Source organism: Mobula hypostoma, chromosome 2, assembly GCF_963921235.1.
Source record: "Mobula hypostoma chromosome 2, sMobHyp1.1, whole genome shotgun sequence".
Lineage (NCBI taxonomy): Eukaryota > Metazoa > Chordata > Chondrichthyes > Myliobatiformes > Myliobatidae > Mobula > Mobula hypostoma.
In genome coordinates, this window is record NC_086098.1 from 10,639,678 (window position 1) to 10,657,760 (window position 18,083).

The following is an 18,083-nucleotide window of genomic DNA, read 5'->3' on the forward strand; positions in this document are numbered from 1 at the left end:
AATTAACAAGTTTTTTGTGTTATTTATTTAATTGGATTCTCTCTATCTAATTTTTGCACAAAGATCTGATCACACATTTATGCAGAAATGGAGAAAATTCTACAGGGTTCACCAAATTTCTAGCACAACTGTAATCCTCTTTTTTGGTTTCTGTGTCAATTATCAAAGTCACAAGCAGAGTTCGAACAAAGGTTCCACTTCTATTGAAGCAGTATGTGTTTTCATAGGTGGGCAATGCTAACTGGACAAATAATCTTACTATGAAGTAAGGTGCTTTATTTTCATTAAAAGAGTTGTAGGTAGTTATGAAGATTTTTTAAATTTATAGAAATCTCTTTAAAATTTTAAAAAATGTCTACAGACCCCAATATTTCATCATCATGCAATCTTGGGGTTGTAGGCTGAATGCAATTCTAATTTCAATGTGTTTCCTAGCAGATTCCCGGCTAATCTTCCCTCTAATTTTTTTTTACAACGGTGCAGACCAACCATTGCTCTGAGCAGAAAATTTTTACATGGCCTGAAAACTGTGTGGCACTTTAAATGTTTTTTTTTTGGTAATGTACATAGTTTGACCATTTAGAATGAAAATTGAGAAGTCACATACTTTAAATATCAAAATTATATAAAGATAATTTCAAAATTATAGTAACATTATATGAAAGTCCTTAACAGTGTTGCCGAGCAGATAAATTTTGGGACCCAAGTTCATAGCTCCTTGAAAGTGGCTAAGCAGGTTAAGAAAGCTTGCGGAAAGCTTCTTTTCATTAATTGGGACATTGAGTTCAGAAGTCAGGAGGTTATGTTGTAACCTTATAAAACTCTGGTTAGGCCACATCTGGAGTATTGCATGTCGTTCTGGGTTGCCCCACTATAGGAAGGATGTTGAGGCTTTGGAGAGAGTGCAGAAGAGGTTCACTAAAATGCTGCCTGGTTTAGAGGACAGCTGCTATCACAAGAGGCTCAATAAACCTGGGTTGCTTTCTTTGGAGCGCTGGAGACCGAGGGGAGATCTGACAGGTTTACAAGATTATGAGAAGCACAGATAGGGTGGACAAAGAGCATTTTTTTTTCCCAGGGTAAAAATACCTAATACCGGAGGGCATGCATTGAGGGTGAGAGGGGGTAGGTTCAAGGGGGATGTGAGGGGTGAGTTTTTACTCAGAGAGTGGTGGATGCCTGGAATACACTGCCTGGTATGCTGGTAGAGGCAAGTACATTAGAGGCTTTTAAGAGACATTTTGATAGGCACATGAATGTAAGGAAGATGGAGAGATATGGCCATCGTGTAGGTAGGAGGAGTTCATGTTCAGGTATTTTTGAAATACTTTTTAGCTGCATTAAGCCTGCTCCTGTGCTGCACCAGCTAATGGTTGTTTTATGTTCTATATTAAAAGAAAATCCGGCTGCGTGGCAACAAAGGCTATGTGTGCAGGAGCATTGCAGTTACTGTGCAGCTGTGCTCACCCACAGCTTAGAGGGAACAGTGGTAGCCAAGTTGAACACTCAAAAAAATGGCAGCTTTGAGGTGTTCATGAAACAAGCAACAACATATATTTTATGCAGGTCGTATGATATACCATTACCTTTATCTTTTTAAAAAATAAAATATCATCTCATCTTTAAAAATAAAGCCTTCCATGGTGTGTGTTATTTAGAAATAATTCACAAACTTACTTCTTGTTACATTAAGGCATCTCACATTGCCTCAACAGTTGAGAAAAACATTTTTTTTGGCTGAGCTAGTTAACAGAGTGGAGGGGTGGGAATATGTCTCTACCAAAGAGGGTGTAAAGCACTGATGCCTTCTGATAGCCTGTAGGTCACTCTTGGGCAAGATGCAGTACTTGCTTAGGCCACCGATCAGGGTCACGTGAAGCCCTGGGAGCAGGTCGTATGAGAAAATCACAAGTCCTGACTATGTGACCACTGACGTCAGGCAGACAATCTCTGAAGAGTGTTGATAATGGCTGGGGTCACCTGTCTGGTAAAGACACTGCCCAGAAGGCAGCAATGGCAAACCACTTTTGTAGAAAAATTTGCCAAGAACAATCATGGTCATGAGACCATGGTTGCCCACATCATACGACATGGCACATGATGATGTCATACGATACGGCACATGATGATGATGTCATACGACACGGCACATGATTAACAGGTTTTAACAATCATGCAGTACACACCTCAGGAAAGGGTATTGATTAAGAGAAGGAATGTTACCTGCAACAATGATAATTCCAATGCAAATGAGGAAAACAAGAAGATATAGGACAGCTATCGCACATCTGATGCCTCCCATTGAGCTCCAATGGTTGCAGAGGTTGCTGGGAACCCTTCTTCTCCCAGTTGGCCCTAAAAAGAATAAAATGTGTCGTTAGAGACTTCTTTATCTCTCCACCAACATTGTAGGCGTTGTTAAGAATAACACTCAAATCCGGTTAGCAGTGGTAATGTGTTTGTACATTAAAGTAAATTTTCAAAGCCATTATTATTTAGAAATAAAAAGCAAAGTTCTGAGTGTAGTCATTTCTTCAGAACTTGGTGTTGAGTGTAGGAATGACTATATTATGGTTCTTATTCCCATTGACCTTAATGTTTTAGATTTCTGAGATTCTATAAAAGAAACGAGTTGATTATTTAATAGGCAAATCATCCTCTTAGAACATGAAACCATAAATATAGAAGCAGAGTTAGACCATTCAGCTCATTACGCATGCTATGCCATTCCATCACGACTTATTCATTACTCTTCTGTGTCCCATTCTCTGCTGCTGATGACACCGCTGTCACTGGCCGTATCAAAGGTAGTGACGAAGCTGTACACTGGAGGGAGATTGAAAATCTGGCTGAATGGTGCCACACAACAACCTCTCACTCAATATCAGCAAGACAAAGGCACTAGGTGGAAATTGGAGGTCCATGAGCCAGTCCTCATCAAGGGATCAGAGGTGGAAAAGATCAGCAACTTTAAATTCTTTGGTGTTATCATTTCAGGGGACAAAGCTAAGTGTGAAGGGCTAACCCAGTCATTTGCATGAGGTTGCTGACCTAAAATTAAAAAACAAGTTCTGGTAGAGGTTCACTTTTATTCCTTATTTTTAATTAATATTTCTTCATTATGTTCCATGTCGTATGATGTGGGCGTATGAGGTATCTGAGTAGCCAGGGCATCAAAGGTTATGGTGAGAAGGCGGGGGAGTGGGACTAAATGGGAGAATGGATCAACTCATGATGAAATGGCGGAGCAGACTCGATGGGCCGAATGGCCGACTTCTGCTCCTTTGTCTTATGGTCTTATGATCATGGTCTTTCCATGACCATGATTGTTCTTGGCAAATTTTCTACAGAAGCGGTCTGCCATTGCTTTCTCCTGGGCAGTGTCTTTACAAGACCAGTGACTCCAGCCACTGTCAATACTCTTCAGAGATTGTCTGCCTGGTGTCAGTGGTCACATAACCAGGACTTGTGATCTGCACCGGCTGCTCACACAACCATCCACCACCTGCTCCCATAGCTTCACGTGACCCTGACTGGGGGGAGGAGACTAATCAGGTAACTGATATTAACATAAGAAAGTCTGCAGATGCTGGAAATCCAAAGCAACAGACACAAAATGCAGACAGAATAAAAGGTGTTGCTCTTCCACCCTAATGGTAGCCTCATTTTGGTACAAGAGGAGACCATGGATGATGCGTCGGAAAAAGAATGGGAATCAGAATTAAAATGTTTGGCCCCACGGGAAGTCCCGCTTGTAACATATGAAAATAACAATACTTCTTTCTTTGTTCTACAGCTATTCAGCACAACTGTACAGCTGTTAATGAACAGAGATGTGTGCCAAGTCATGAAATAAAACTGTCTGCTTGAAAACTATGGCATCAAAATGAAGCAAAGTTTTCCGCTGCACCTTAAATAGACCTCGGTAGTTATCATGAAGAATACTTGGTGGAAGTACCAAGCCTCCTGTAGTTATCTCATCGATACTACTGTGTTTCTTTGTACTTACTGTGAATCCCTGCAAGAAAATGCATCTCAGGGTTGTACAAGGAGTGATTGATAAGTTCATGGCCTAAGGTAGAAGGAGTCAATTTTAGAAAACCTAGCACATTTATTTTTCAACATAGTCCCCTCCTACATGTACACATTTAGTCCAGCGGTCGTGGTGCATACGGATCCCTTCTTCGTAGAAGTGGGCCACAGCAGGGGTGATTGATAAGTTCGTGGCCTAAGGTAGTTGGAGATTAGTTATTAACTTCAACCTTTCTGCATTTCCACTCAAAGACTTGAACTGCATGTGCATGTAACGAGAGCGTCTTGGACCTCCAGGTGGTCCACAGCAGGGGTGATTGATAAGTTTGTGGCCTTGGGTAGAAGGAGGTGAGTTACACAGCTTATTTAAGAAAGGATATGCTGACGTTGGAGAGGGTTCAGAGAAGATTCACGAGAATGATTCGAGGAATAAGAGGGTTAGCATATGAGGAAAGTTTGTCCGCTCTTGGACTGTATTCCTTGGAGTTTAGAAGAATGAGGGGGGACCTCATAGAAACATTTCGAATGTTGAAAGGCATGAACAGAGTGGATGTGGCAAAATTGTTTCCCATGATGGGGGAGTCTAGTATGAGAGGGCATGACTTAAGGATTGAAGGGCGACCATTCAGAACATAGATGCGAAGAAATTTTTTTAGCCAGATGGTGTTGAATTTTGTTGGAATTTGTTGCCACGGGTGGCGGTAGAGGCCAAGTCATTGGGTGTATTTAAGGCAGAGATTGATAGCTATCTGAGTAGCCAGGGCATCAAAGGTTATGGTGAGAAGGCGGGGGAGTGGGATTAAATGGGAGAATGGATCAGCTCATGATAAAATGGTGGAGCAGACTCGATGGGCTGAATGGCTGACTTCTGCTCCTTTGTCTTATGGTCTTATGGTTAAAAGCCCTGACTTTCTGGCAGGAAGCATCAGCAAATCCAGTCAATTTCATGTCCATTCTTGTGTGTATTTATTGAATAGAAGCAACCTCTACAAATCTGTTCTCACTGGCCACAGAAATACTTGATAACATGAGTTTGTATGATACATGACTATTAACAGTGGGATTATTATCAGCCTATATCTGTGACTCACTGCTATGGAACATCTCTGAGGATCTTTCCTGGGCCCAACATATTGATGCAATTACCAAGAAGGCAAACAAGAGAAAATCTGCGGACGCTGGAAATCTGAGCAACACACACAAAATGCTGGAGGAACTCAGCAGGGCAGGCAGCATCTAGGAAAAGAGTACCGTCAATGTTTCAGGCCAAAACCCCTCGGCAGAACTGCAGTTGACATTTTGGGCGAAACGTCAACTGTACTCTTCCTGGATGCTACCTGGCTTGCTGAATTCCACCATCATTTTGTGTGTGTAACAAGAAGACATGTCAGCAGCTATAATCTAATTAGCAGTTTGAGGAGATTTGGTTTGTCACCAAAGACTCTGGCAAATTTCTACAGATGTATTGTGGAGAGTATTCTAACCAGCTGCAACACAATCTTGTATAGAGGGGCCATAAGACCATTAGACATAGGAGCCATTCAGCCCATCAAGTCCACTCTGCCATCCCACCATGGCTGATCCCGGATCCCACTCAACCCCACAAACCTGCCTTCTCGCCATATCCTTAGATGCCCTGACCAATCAGGAAATGACCAACTTCTGCCTTAAATAAACCCAAGTACTTGGCCTCCACTGCCGTCTGTGGCCGAGCATTCCGTAGATTTACTACTCTCTGGCTAAAAAAATTCCTCCTTACCTCTGTTCTAAAATGTTGCCCCCTCAATTTTGAAGCTGTGCCCTCTAGTTCTGGATACCCCCACCATAGAAAACATCCTCTCCACATCGACTTTAGTCCTTTTAACATATGGTAGGTTTCAATGAGTTAACCCCGCATCCTTCTAAATTCCAGTGAGTACAGGCCCAAAGTTGTCAAACACTTCTCATATGTTAATCCCTTCATTCCCTGAATCATCCTCATGAAACTCCTTTGGACTCTCTCCAATGACAGCACATCCTTCCTGCGGCCTGACTAGTGTCTTATAAAGCCTCAGCATTATCTCCTTGTTCTTATTTTCTTTTCCCCATGAAATAAATGCCAACATTGCATTTGCCTTCTTTACCACAGACTCAACCTGTAAATTAACCTTCTGGGAGTCTTGCACAAAGACTCCTAAGTCCCTCTGCACCGCCAATGTTTGAACCTTCTCCCCATTTAAATAATAGTCCACACTATTGTTCCTTTTACCAAAATGTATTATCATACATTCCCCAACACTGTATTCCATCTACCACTTTTTGCCCATTCTTCCAATTTGTCTAAGTCCTGCTACAATCACATTGCTTCCTCAGCACTACCTACCCCTCCGCCTATCTTCATGTCATCCACAAACATTGTCACAAAGACATCAATTCTATTATCCAAATCATTGACAAACAATGTGAAATGTAGCGGTCCCAATACTGACCCCCGAGGAAATTCACTAGTCATGGCAACCAACCAGACAGAGCCCCCTTTATTCCCACTCGCTGCCTCCTGCCTGTCAGCCATTCCTCTATCCATGCCAGTACCTTTCTTGTAATGTCATATAATTTCATCTTGTTAAGTAGCCTCATGTGTGGCATGTTACCAAATGCCTTTGGAAAATCCAAGTAAATGACACCTACTGGCTCCTCTTTGTATTTCCCTGCTTGCTACTTTCTCAAAGAGCCCTAACAGATTTGTCAGGCAAGTTTCCTTTTAGAGAAACCATGCTGACTTTGTCTTATTTTATCATTGGTCTCCAAAACCTCAACTTTAATAATAGATTCCAACACTTTCCCAACCACTGAGGTCATGCTAACTGGCCTATAATTTTCTTTCTTTTGCCTCCTTCCCTTCCTAAAGAGTGGAGTGACATTTGCAATTTTCCATTCCTCTGGGTCCATGCCAGAATCAAGTGATTCTTGAAAGATCATGACCAATGCATCGTTATCTCTTCAGCATCCTCTCTCAGGACTCTGGGATGTAGTCCATCTGGTCCTGGTGACTTATCCACCTTGCCTTACATTTTTCCTTTGCAAAGGCACTCACTCCTACTCCCTGACACTCCTGGACATCTGGCACACTACTAATGCCTTCCACGATGAAAACTGATGAAAAGTATCCATTATTTTCATCTGCCATTTCTTTGTCCCCCATTACTACCTCACCAGCATCATTTTCCAGTGGTCCAATATCAACTCTCACCTCCCTTTTGCTCTTTATATAACAGGAAAAAACTTTTACTATTCTGCTTTATATTATTGGCTAGTCTGCCCTCACATTTCATCTTTTCTCTTTTTATAGATTTTTTAGTTGCCTTTCATCTGGATTTTAAAATCTTCCCAATCCTCCAACTTCCCACTCACTTTTGTTACCTTTCATGCCATTTCCTTGTCTCTTATGCAGTCGTTAACTTCCTTTGTCAGCCACAGTTGTCTACCACTGCCATTTGAGAACTTCTTCCTCTGTGGGACATATTTATCCTGCGACTTGTGAACTTTTTCCAGAAACTTCAGCCACTTCTGCTCTGCTTTTATCCGTGCCACTATCCTCCTCCTGCAATCCACTTGGGCAAGATCCTCTCTCATGCCTCTGTAATTCCCTTATTTCCATTGTGATACTGATACATGTGAGTTATGCTTCTCCCTCACAAATTGCAGTATGAATTCAGTTATGTTATGACCAGTGCTTCCAAAGGGTTCCTTTGCTTTAAGATCCCTAATAAGATCTGGGTTATTACACAACACCCAATCTAAGATAACCCTTCCCCAAGTAGGCTCATGCACAAGCTCCTCTAAAAAGCCATCTCGTAGACATCCAAAAAATTCCCTCCCATGTGATCCAATACCTCGCAGGTTGGCGAAGCTTGTATAAAAGGAGATCTTGGCGGGCGTTCGGATACTCTGGAGGCCCAATCAGTGGAGGGAGCAGAGCACAGCAAATTTAATAAAAGTGCAGAAAGGACAAGCAGCCAGTGGTGAGAGTAGGGGTGTCAGGCTCACAAGGATTCAACGAGAAGAAGCTGAGGCCAAAGAAAATGTCAGAAGGGTTAGTATTTCCTTACGTTATTGTTGACTTGGTCTTGGTTGCCCATTGTACAGTGCAGGCAGGATGGCAGATATGGTAGTGGAATGCTTCTCCGGTAGGATTTTGGAATTCATGGAACCTGATAGTCTCCCTGATGACTACATCTGCAGGTAGTGCAGCCAACTTCAGATCCTGAAAGATGGCATTAAGGAGCTGGAGCTACAATTTGGATGAACTAAGGATCATCCGGAAGGCAGTGCAATTGATAGACTTTAGAGCAGGTGGTTACAGCCTGAGCGCAGGATTCGGGGAGTAGATGGGTGAAAGAATTCAGTGCAGGAGCCCTCTGTTGCCATTCTCCTCATTTCCCTTTGGATGCTGCTGAGTGTAGAGGGGGGCAAGGCAGCAGCAGCCAGACCAGTAGCACTGTGGTCAGCTCTGAGCCTCAAGGTAGGGTGAGGTCAGGCGGAGCAATAGTCATAGGGGACTCAAGAGTTAGGGGGCCTGTAATGTGCTGTAGATTTCTATGCTCTATGTTAAATGATACCAACCTGATTTTCCCAATTCCCTTGCATATTGAAGTCCCCATTACAATTGTGAAGTTACCTTTGTTATATGCCTTTTCCGGTTCCCTTTGCAATCTCAACCCCACAGCTTGGCTACTATTTGGAGGCCTATACGTATATGAGTCCCTTAATGGTTTTTCTTACCCTTGCAGTTTCTTAAATAAATAGGCATCGTTAGTCTCATGAGACCATAGATTTGCGCCTTGGAAGGTTTCCAGGGCGCAGGACTGGGCAAGGTTGTATGGAAGACCGGCAGTTGCCCATGCTGCAAGTCTCCCCTCTCCACGACACCAATGTTGTCCAAGAGAAGGGCACTAGGGCTGATACAGCTTGGCACCGGTGTTGTCGCAGAGCAATGTGTGGTTAAGTGCCTTGCTCAAGGACACAACACGGTGCCTCAGCTGAGGCTCGAACCAGCGACCTTCAGATCACTAGACCAACGCCTTAACCACTTGGCCGCGCCAAGTTCTTAATTCGACCAACAAAGATTCAACATTTTCTGATCCTATGTCACTTCTTTCTAAAGATGCAATTCCATCTCTTCCCAACAGAGCCACACCACCGCCTAAGCCTTCCTGCCAGTACTTTTGATACAAAGTTTATCTTTTGATGTTAAACTCCCAACTATGGCCAACTTTCAGCCACGACTCAGTAATGCCCACAATGTCATAATGACCAATCTCTAACTGCACCACGAGTTCATCCACCTTATTCTGAAAGCTACATGCATTTAAATACAACACTTTCACTCCTGCATTCTTCACCCTTTTGAATTTTGCCTCTGTGGTACAACTCAACTCTTTGTTCTGTCTGTATCTGTACCCAATTATTGGCTTGTCCTTCCTCACATTCATGTTACACCCATCATCTACTTGTAAACCTGCTGGCTCATCCTCAGCTCTATCATCCTGGTTCCCCGCCATATTAGTTTAAACCACTCCCAACAGCTCTGGTAAATCTGCCCTCAAGAATATTCATCCCCCTCGGATTCAAGTGCAACCTGTCCCTTTTGTAACGGTCCCACCTGCCCCAGAACAGGTCCCAATTATCCAGAAATCTGCACCCTGCTCCAATTCTTCAGCCACGCATTTATCTGCTACCTCATTCTATTCCTATCCTCACTATCGCATGTCCTAGGCAGCAATCCCAAGATTACTACCCTTGAGGTCTGACTACACAGCTTTCACTGCACATGATCAGAAAAAGCGGCAGAAAGCTGTAAACTCAGGCAGCTCCACCGTGGGCACCCGCCTCCCCAGCATCTAGGACACCTTCAAAAGGTGATTCCTTAACAAGGTCACATATACCATTAAGGTCTCCCATCACCCAGAACATGCCAAATCCAAGACCGTCCATATATTTAAGGCCGAAGTTTCCTGATCAGCCAGGGCATCAAAGGATATCGTGGGAAGGCAGGTGTATGAGTTTGCGTGGGATCCGGGATCAGCCATGATGGAATGGCAGAGCTGAATCACCTAATTCTACCCCTATGTCTTATAGTCTTATGGTCTCATGCCCTCTTCTCATTACTAACCCTCCACTTAGCACTACATATTGATCTGTTGTCTATGTATGCGCATTGATCTGCCCTCTCTCGCTGCAACGTGAATACGCAGTTAAAGCCATCTCCCGTGTGCGTGCTTTTATTTGATATATATGTAGTTGTGCACCGACACAACAAATTGGCGATGAGTAGGAACCTGAATGTCAGAAAATATCACGAACTGCACCGACAGTTATGGCACGATTACGGGATGAAACAGCGAGAGTTAAACAGCACAGAGTGGGCCATCATGGACACTAACAAACGTGTGAGTACAGTGCAGAGTAACAGTGAAAGACATGCTGAATTTAAAGTAAAAAGCCGGGATGTTCACGAATTTGATAGTGCTAATGAAGGCTGGGAGTTGTATATCGAGAGGGTGGAACTGTATTGTAACGCAAACAACGTGGAGGAGCAAAATAAGGTCCAAACTCCTCTTAGCTTAATGGTTGCAAGAATGTACAGTCTGTTATGCAACTTAGTAACCCCTGCAAAGCCAGCAAGCAAGATGTTTGACAAAATTGTTACTAAATTACAAATCACTTGAGCCCTAAACTGCTGGTAATAGCTGAGAGATTTAGATTTTACAGAAGGAGCCAGTCAAAAGATGAAAACATTTCTGAATACATTGGCATGCATAGTCAAAGCACACAAATGAGGCTACTGGCAGAAAAAGACCTAACTTTAGAACGGGCATTGACCTTTGCAGTATCTTTACAGACTGCAGCAAAGGATGCAGCAGAACTACAGAAAAGTAGGTTAGAATGTGAAATGTACAAAATATGCCTGAAAGGTGCAAAAAGCCAAAAATGTTATCGATGTGGCAAGACCTCCCATGATGCAACTGACCGTTGTTTCAAAGAAAAAGTTTGCAGAAAGTGTCACAGACAAGATCACATAGAGAGAGCGTGCACGGCAGACAAAAAGCACATCTGAATATGAAGTCTCAAACACAAAACTAAGGAAATGCATAATTACTGACTGTAAAACAGAATGAGACAACATAGAGTCTGACAAAGGTGAAATCTCATGCCTAGAACTGTGTAGTTTAACTGAATCACTGAATCATTTGGATCACAATAGATGTGTCCGGTGTAAAATTGAAAATGGAGCTGGATACAGGATCTATAATTCCAGAGGCTGACTACAACAGACAGTTTTCTGAGATACTATTAGAGAAGACCTCAGTGATGCCAAAGACCTATACATGTGAAAAAGTGTCTCCCAAAGGCAAACTGAAAGTAAATGTGACATACAGAGGCCAAACACAACAAACGTCTGCTTGCATTTACCGATCTATACCCCTCACGATTTTGTATACTTCTGTCAAATCTCCCCTCATTTTCCTGTGCTCTAGGGAATAAAATCCTAAACTAATCACACTTTCCCTATCACTCAGGTCCTCAAGTCCTGGCAACTTCCTTGTCAATTTTCTCTGAGCGCTTTCAATCCTATTGCCAACTTTCCTGTGGCCAAAAATGCACACGATTCTCCAATTTAGGCCTCACCAACATCTCATCCAACTTAATAATCACATTCCATCTCCTGCACTCAAAACTTTCATTTTGAAGGCTGATGTGCCAAGAGCTTTCTTTACAACACACTCAACCTGTGACACCACTTTCAAGGAATGATAGACCTGTATTCCCAGATCCCTTTATTCTACCGCACTCTGCACTGCCCTACTGCTCACAATGTAAGACCTAGCCTGTCTGGGCCTCCCAAAGTGCAACATCCAACACTTGTCTGCATAAAATTCCATTTGCCATTTTACAGCCCTTTTTCCGGCTGGTTGAGATTCCACTGCAAGCTTTGGCAGTCTTCCTCGCTGTCCACTATGCCCCCACTCTTGGCGTCATCCACAAATTTGCTGATCCAGTTAAGCAGGTTACCATCCAGCTCTTTGATCTAGATGACAAACAGCAATGGATCCAGCACCGATCCCAGTGGCATCCAGTCAGAGAGGCAACCAGCTACAACCACAGTCTAGCCTCTCCTGCGAAGCCAATGTTTGATCCAATTTACTACCTCACCCTGAGTACTGAGAGACTGAACCCTCCTGACCAACCTCCCATGCAGAATTTTGTCAAAGGCCTTGCTAAAGTCTATGTAGACAACATCTTCTGCCTTGCCTTCATCAACTTTGCTGGTAACTTCCACAAAAAACTCTTCAGATTAGTTAGCCACAACCTACCATGGCCTACCATGCACAAAGCTATCTTGACTATCCCTAATCAATCCCTGTCTATCCAAGTATTTATATATCTGGTCTCTGAGAATACCTTCCAATAATTTTCCCGCTGCTGATGTCAGGCTCACTGGCTTATAATCTCCTGCCTTATTCTTAGAGACTTGCTTTCACAATGGAACATTTTAACTTTCACCCTTAACCCATGACCTCTAATGGAGGAATAGCTATCCTCCAATCCTCCAGCACCTCACCCATGGCTAAAGACATTTTAAATATCTCTGCTAGGGCCTCTGAAATATCTGCACTTGTCTCCCGCAGGGCAGTTTTCAGTTTTGCTTTCACAGTTAAATTGTCCGGTGTTACTTTCTGGACAATATCCAGCCTTGGGCTGCCAAGTGGCAAGTAACAGTCCAGCCATGCAAGTGCCAGGCAATGACCATCTCCAGCAAGAAAGGCTCTAACCATGGTCCCCTGACATTCATTGGCATCACCATCATTGAATCCCCTACTAGAAACATCCTGGGGGGCTTACCATTCACAGGAAACTGAACTGGTCTAGCCATATAAACACTGTGGCTACCAGAGCAGGTCAAAGGCTAGGAATCCTGTGGCATGTAACTCACCTCCTGACTCCCCAAAGCCTGTCCACCATCTATAAGGCTCAGGTCAGGAGTGTAATGGAATACTCGACACTCGCCTGGATGAGGGCAGCTCCATCAACACTCAGGAAGCTTGACGCCATCCAGTACAAGGTGGCTCACTTGATTGGTACCCCTTCCACAAGCATCCAGTCCCTCCACCAACGACGAACAGTTGCAGTAGTGTGTACTATCTACAAACGTTTGTACAAGATGCATTGCAACAACACACCAAAGTTCCCAAGGCAGCACTTTCCAGACCCATGACCACGACCATCTAGAAGAATGAGAACAGCAGATACCAGGGAAGACCACCACTTGGAAATCACTCTCCATCCCGACATGGAAACATATCACCGTTGCTTCATCGTTGCTGGGTTAAAATCATGGCATTCCCTCCCTAACAGCACTGTGGGTGTACCTACACCTCAGGGACTGCAGCGGTTCAAGAAGGCAGCTCATCACCACCTTCTCAAGGGCAGCTAGGGATGGGCAATAAATGCTGGCTTATCTGGCGATGCCAACATCCCGTAAATGAATAAAAAGAGAACTTACTTAACCTGCACAGCCACAGACAGAGATTGTGAAAAGTCTGAAGTCAGAATCAGGTTTATTATCACCGGCACATGACGTGAAATTTGTTAACTGCTGCCTTTCTGAGACATCGCTCCCTGAAGATGTCCTGGGTACTTTGTAGGCTAGTACACAAGATGGAGCTGACTAGATTTACAACTTTCTGCAGCTTCTTTCAGTCTTGTGCAGGAGACCCTCCATACCAAACAGTGATGCAGCCTGGAAGAATGCTCTCCACGGTACAGCTATAGAAGTTTTTGAGTGTATTTGTTGATATGCCAAATCTCTTCAAACTCCTAATAAAGTATAGCCACTGTCTTGCTTACTTTATAACTACATCTATATGTTGGGACCAGGTTAGATCCTCAGAGATCTTGACACCCAGGAACTTGAAGCTGCTCACTCTCTCCACTTCTGATCCCTCTATGAGGATTGGTATGTGTTCCTTCGTCTTACCCTTCCTGAAGTCCACAATCAGCTCTTTCGTCTTATTGACGTTGAATGCCAGGTTGTTTCTGCGGCACCATTCCACTAGTTGGCATATCTTACTCCTGTACGCCCTCTCATCACCACCTGAGATTCTACCAACAATGGTGGTATCATCAGCAAATTAATAGATGGTATTTGAGCTATGCCTAACCACACAGTCATGTGTATACAGAGAGTAGAGCAGTGGGCTAAGCACACACCCCTGAGGTGCGCCAGTGTTGATTGTCAGCGAGGAGGATATGTTATCACCAATCTGCACAGATTGTGGTCTTCCGGTTAGGATGTCGAGGATCCATTTGCACAGGGAGGTACAGAGGCCCAGGTTCTGCAATTTCTCAATCAGGATTGTGGGAATGATGGTATTAAATGCTGAGCTATGAGATCTAGGTGTCCTTGTTTATCAGTCACTAGTACAACGAGATCTAGGTGTTCATCAGTCACTGAAAGTAAGCATGCAGGTACAGCAGACAGTGAGAAAACTAATGGCATGCTGGCCTTCATAACAAGGGGAGCTGAGTATAGGAGCAAAGAGGTCCTTCTGCAGTTTTACCGGGCCCTGGTGAGACCACACCTGGACTATTGTCTGCAGTTTTGGTCTCCAAATTTGAGGAAGGACATTCTTGCTGTTGAGGGAGTTCATGAGGTTAATTCCTGGGATGGCAGGACTGTCATATGTTGAAAGATTAGAGCGACTGGGCTTGTATACACTGGAATTTAGAAGGATGAGAGGAGATCTGATTGAAACATATAAGATTATTAAGGGATTGGACACGCGAGATGCAGGAAACATGTTCCCGATGTTGGGGGAGTCCAGAACCAGAGGCTATAAGGGGTAGGCCATTTAGAACGGAGTTGAGGGAAAACTTTTTCACCCAGAGAGTTGAAGATCTGTGAAATGCTCTGCCTCAGAAGGCAGTGGAGGCCAATTCTCTGGATGCTTTCAAGAAAGAGTTAGATAGAGCTCTTAAAGATAGTAGAGTCAAGGGATATGGGGATAAGGCAGGAACGGGGTACTGATTGTGGATGATCAGCCATGATCACAGTGAATGGCGGTGCTGGCTCGAATAGCCGAATGGCCTACTCCTGCACCTATTGTCTATTGTTGATTGTCTATAGTCGATGAACGGCATCCTGATGTAGGTGTTTGTGTTGTCTAGGTAGTCTAATGCCATGTGGAGAGCCATTGAAATTGTATCTGCCATTGACCTATAGTGGCAATAGGCAAATTGCAATGGTCTAGGTCCTTGCTGAGGCAGGAGTTCAGTCTAGTCATGATCAACCTCTCAAAGCATTTCACCATTGTCAATGTGAGTGTTACCGGGTGATAAGGCCTGGCTTGGAAGGACAAAAGAATCTGCAGAACATGGCGGTGGCAGCCCAGTCCATCACAGGCAAAGCCTTCCCCACCACTGAGAACATCTACAGGGAGCGCTGCCATGAGAGAGCCGCATCTATCATGAAGGACCTCACCATCCAGGCCGCACCCCCTTCTTGCTACAACCATCATGCAGGGACGTAGGTTCGCACCACCAGCTTCAGGAGCAGTTATTACCCAACAGACATCAGGCTCCTGAACCAGCGTGCATAACTTCACTCACCACAAAGCTGAACTGACTTCACAATCCGCAGACTAACTTTCAATGACTCTACTATTCATATTCTCAATAATCTTTATTTGCACAATTTGTCTATTTTTGCACATTGGTCATTGCTCAGTTTTTGGTAATATATATTTTGTCATAAGTTCTGTTGCATTTCTTTGTTTCCTGCAACGCCTGCAAGAAAATAAATCTCAGGGTAGTGTATGGTAACATAATACATACTATGATAACAAATATACTTCAGCTTTGAGATCTATGTGCCCATCAAGATTATGATCAACATGTTACTGGCAGCTTGAAGGAGTACTTTCGGTAACTCAATAAATAATAAGGTGCTTTACATTACACCCCTTCCCAATCAAGTCAGCATCGTCTCTGTCCTTGTGTTGGTGATGGCACAATTTTTTCCATGAGGACATCTGCCGATTGGGAAGAAATCTATCTGGGAGCTGGTCCAGCGAAGGTTAGAAACATTTATTCATGAGGATTTAGCTTCATGTAGCCAAGAAAACATAGGCAGATTTCCAAGCTATTTTGAACTATGCCCTGGAACCACCACTGAGAGCAAGATTTCTGTCCACAAACAACAATATTTAAGCACCTCTGGCATACAGTCCTCTCCACTTCAGAATGAAGATTTCTTTGTAATGTTCAAATATATTGAATATGGATTTGGTTAGATTAGCTTCCTGGACCGTGAACCACACCTGGGGCACAATAGAGAAGATGGCCAAGGACAGATAGAGATGGAGGACCTTCATTGCTGCCCTAAACACAAATGGCGTAACAGGCAGTAAGTAAGCAAGAAGGTCAGCTTTATTTTATCACATGTACATTGAAACATCAAAATATGTATAATTTATCTTCTTTTGCACATTGTCTGTCTTCTGAAATGCCCGGTTCGCTCCCACTGCTACTGTGCGATCGAGAATCTCTGGAGGGGAAGGCCCCAAATCCTCGGCTTTGCCTGTTGCTGGCGGCCGGGGCTGGGGCCGAAGCGCTCGTCAGAGATGGTGCTCGGTGCTTGGTGTTGGAGGGCTGGTCGGAGGCCCGAAGTTTTCGGACGGACTCAGAGGGACTGTGGTCGGGTGCTTCCAGGATGCTGCATCGGCAAGTTTGCGGCGCTGGAAGCTCATGGCAGGGAGAGTTTTTCTTCCTTCTACCGTCTGTTTGAGATGATGAGACTTTTTTTTACCGTGCCCATGGTCTGTTCTTCATCAAATTACGGTATTGCTTGCTCTGTTGTAACTATATGATATAATTATGTGGTTTTTGTCAGTTTTTCGGTCTTGGTCTGTCTTGTGTTTCTGTGATATCACAGCAGAGGAACATTGTATCATTTCTTAATGCATGCATTACTAAATGACAATAAAAGAGGACTGTGTGTCCTCATAATCTAATCTAATCTAATATTTACAGATTTTCATAAATTCTTTTGTATTACTTTATAAATGCTTTTGTATTTCTTTAAATCTCAAGGTAGCAGGTGGTGACATATATGTACTTTGATAATAAACTTACTTTGACCTTTGCCCACGCAGTGAAATGCACCATTTTCATCAACGACCAACACTGTCCAAGCATGTGACCCAGTCTGGGTGCAGGTCAATGGGTCTAGGCAGCGGTTCGGCATGGACTAGATGGGCCGAAAGTCCTATTTCAATGCTGTAGCTTTTCTATTACTCCATGCCTCAACCTGCCGGGGCAGCCCGCAAGTGTGGGCATGCTTCTGGTGCCAACATAGCACGCCAACAATTTACTTACCCTAACATGTCATATGTATCATTTCTCAACAAAATTTCCTTTTCCTTGCATATCTATTAAACTGAAAGTATGGGTTCTTCAAAGCAATTTTTCAAATGAAATAAGCAACTTGTTGCAAACAAGAGAAAATCTGCAGATGCTGGAAACCCAAAGCAACACATACAAAACGCTGGAGGAACTCAGCAGGCCAGGCAGCATCTGTGGAGAAGAGCACAGTCAACGTTTTGGGCCGAGACCCTGCCGACTGTACTTTTTTCCATAGATGCTGCCAGAACAACTTGTTTCAGGGTTTCAAAGTGAGGTAGCTGGAACAGATGGACTGCCTCCCCTTATTTCCCAAGGTGACCCGGATCTGGCTCAGCAAAGCACATTGGCCCCGGTTATTCTATTTGGCACATTGCCTGCTAGTGAGTCAAATGAATGTTGGTGTAAACATGCTGCTCAACTTGCAACATGCATGTCACATGTCAAATGTAACAACAGTTAATGGACAATAATCGCTGCTTTAATGATGTAATCTCTCTGACATCAAGTAACGTCACAAATTGTTCTTTGGACTGCAATAATAAGATCATAAGACACAGGAGCAAAATTAGGCCATTTGGCCCATCAAGTCTGCTCTGCCATTTCGTCAT

At 43.6% G+C, this 18,083-nt stretch overlaps 1 protein-coding gene across 5 annotated transcripts in view; it reads right to left on the reverse strand.

Annotated features, from left to right (window-relative positions):
* The window catches only part of scara5 (scavenger receptor class A, member 5 (putative)), a 193,072-nt gene that overhangs the window by 152,614 nt on the left and 22,375 nt on the right, over positions 1 to 18,083 (reverse strand). For all 5 annotated transcript variants that reach the window (XM_063070132.1, XM_063070141.1, XM_063070117.1 and 2 more), the window contains exon 3: positions 2,224 to 2,355. In XM_063070132.1, the coding sequence (XP_062926202.1) occupies positions 2,224 to 2,355 (132 nt within the window). The remainder of the gene's footprint in view (positions 1 to 2,223; positions 2,356 to 18,083) is intronic.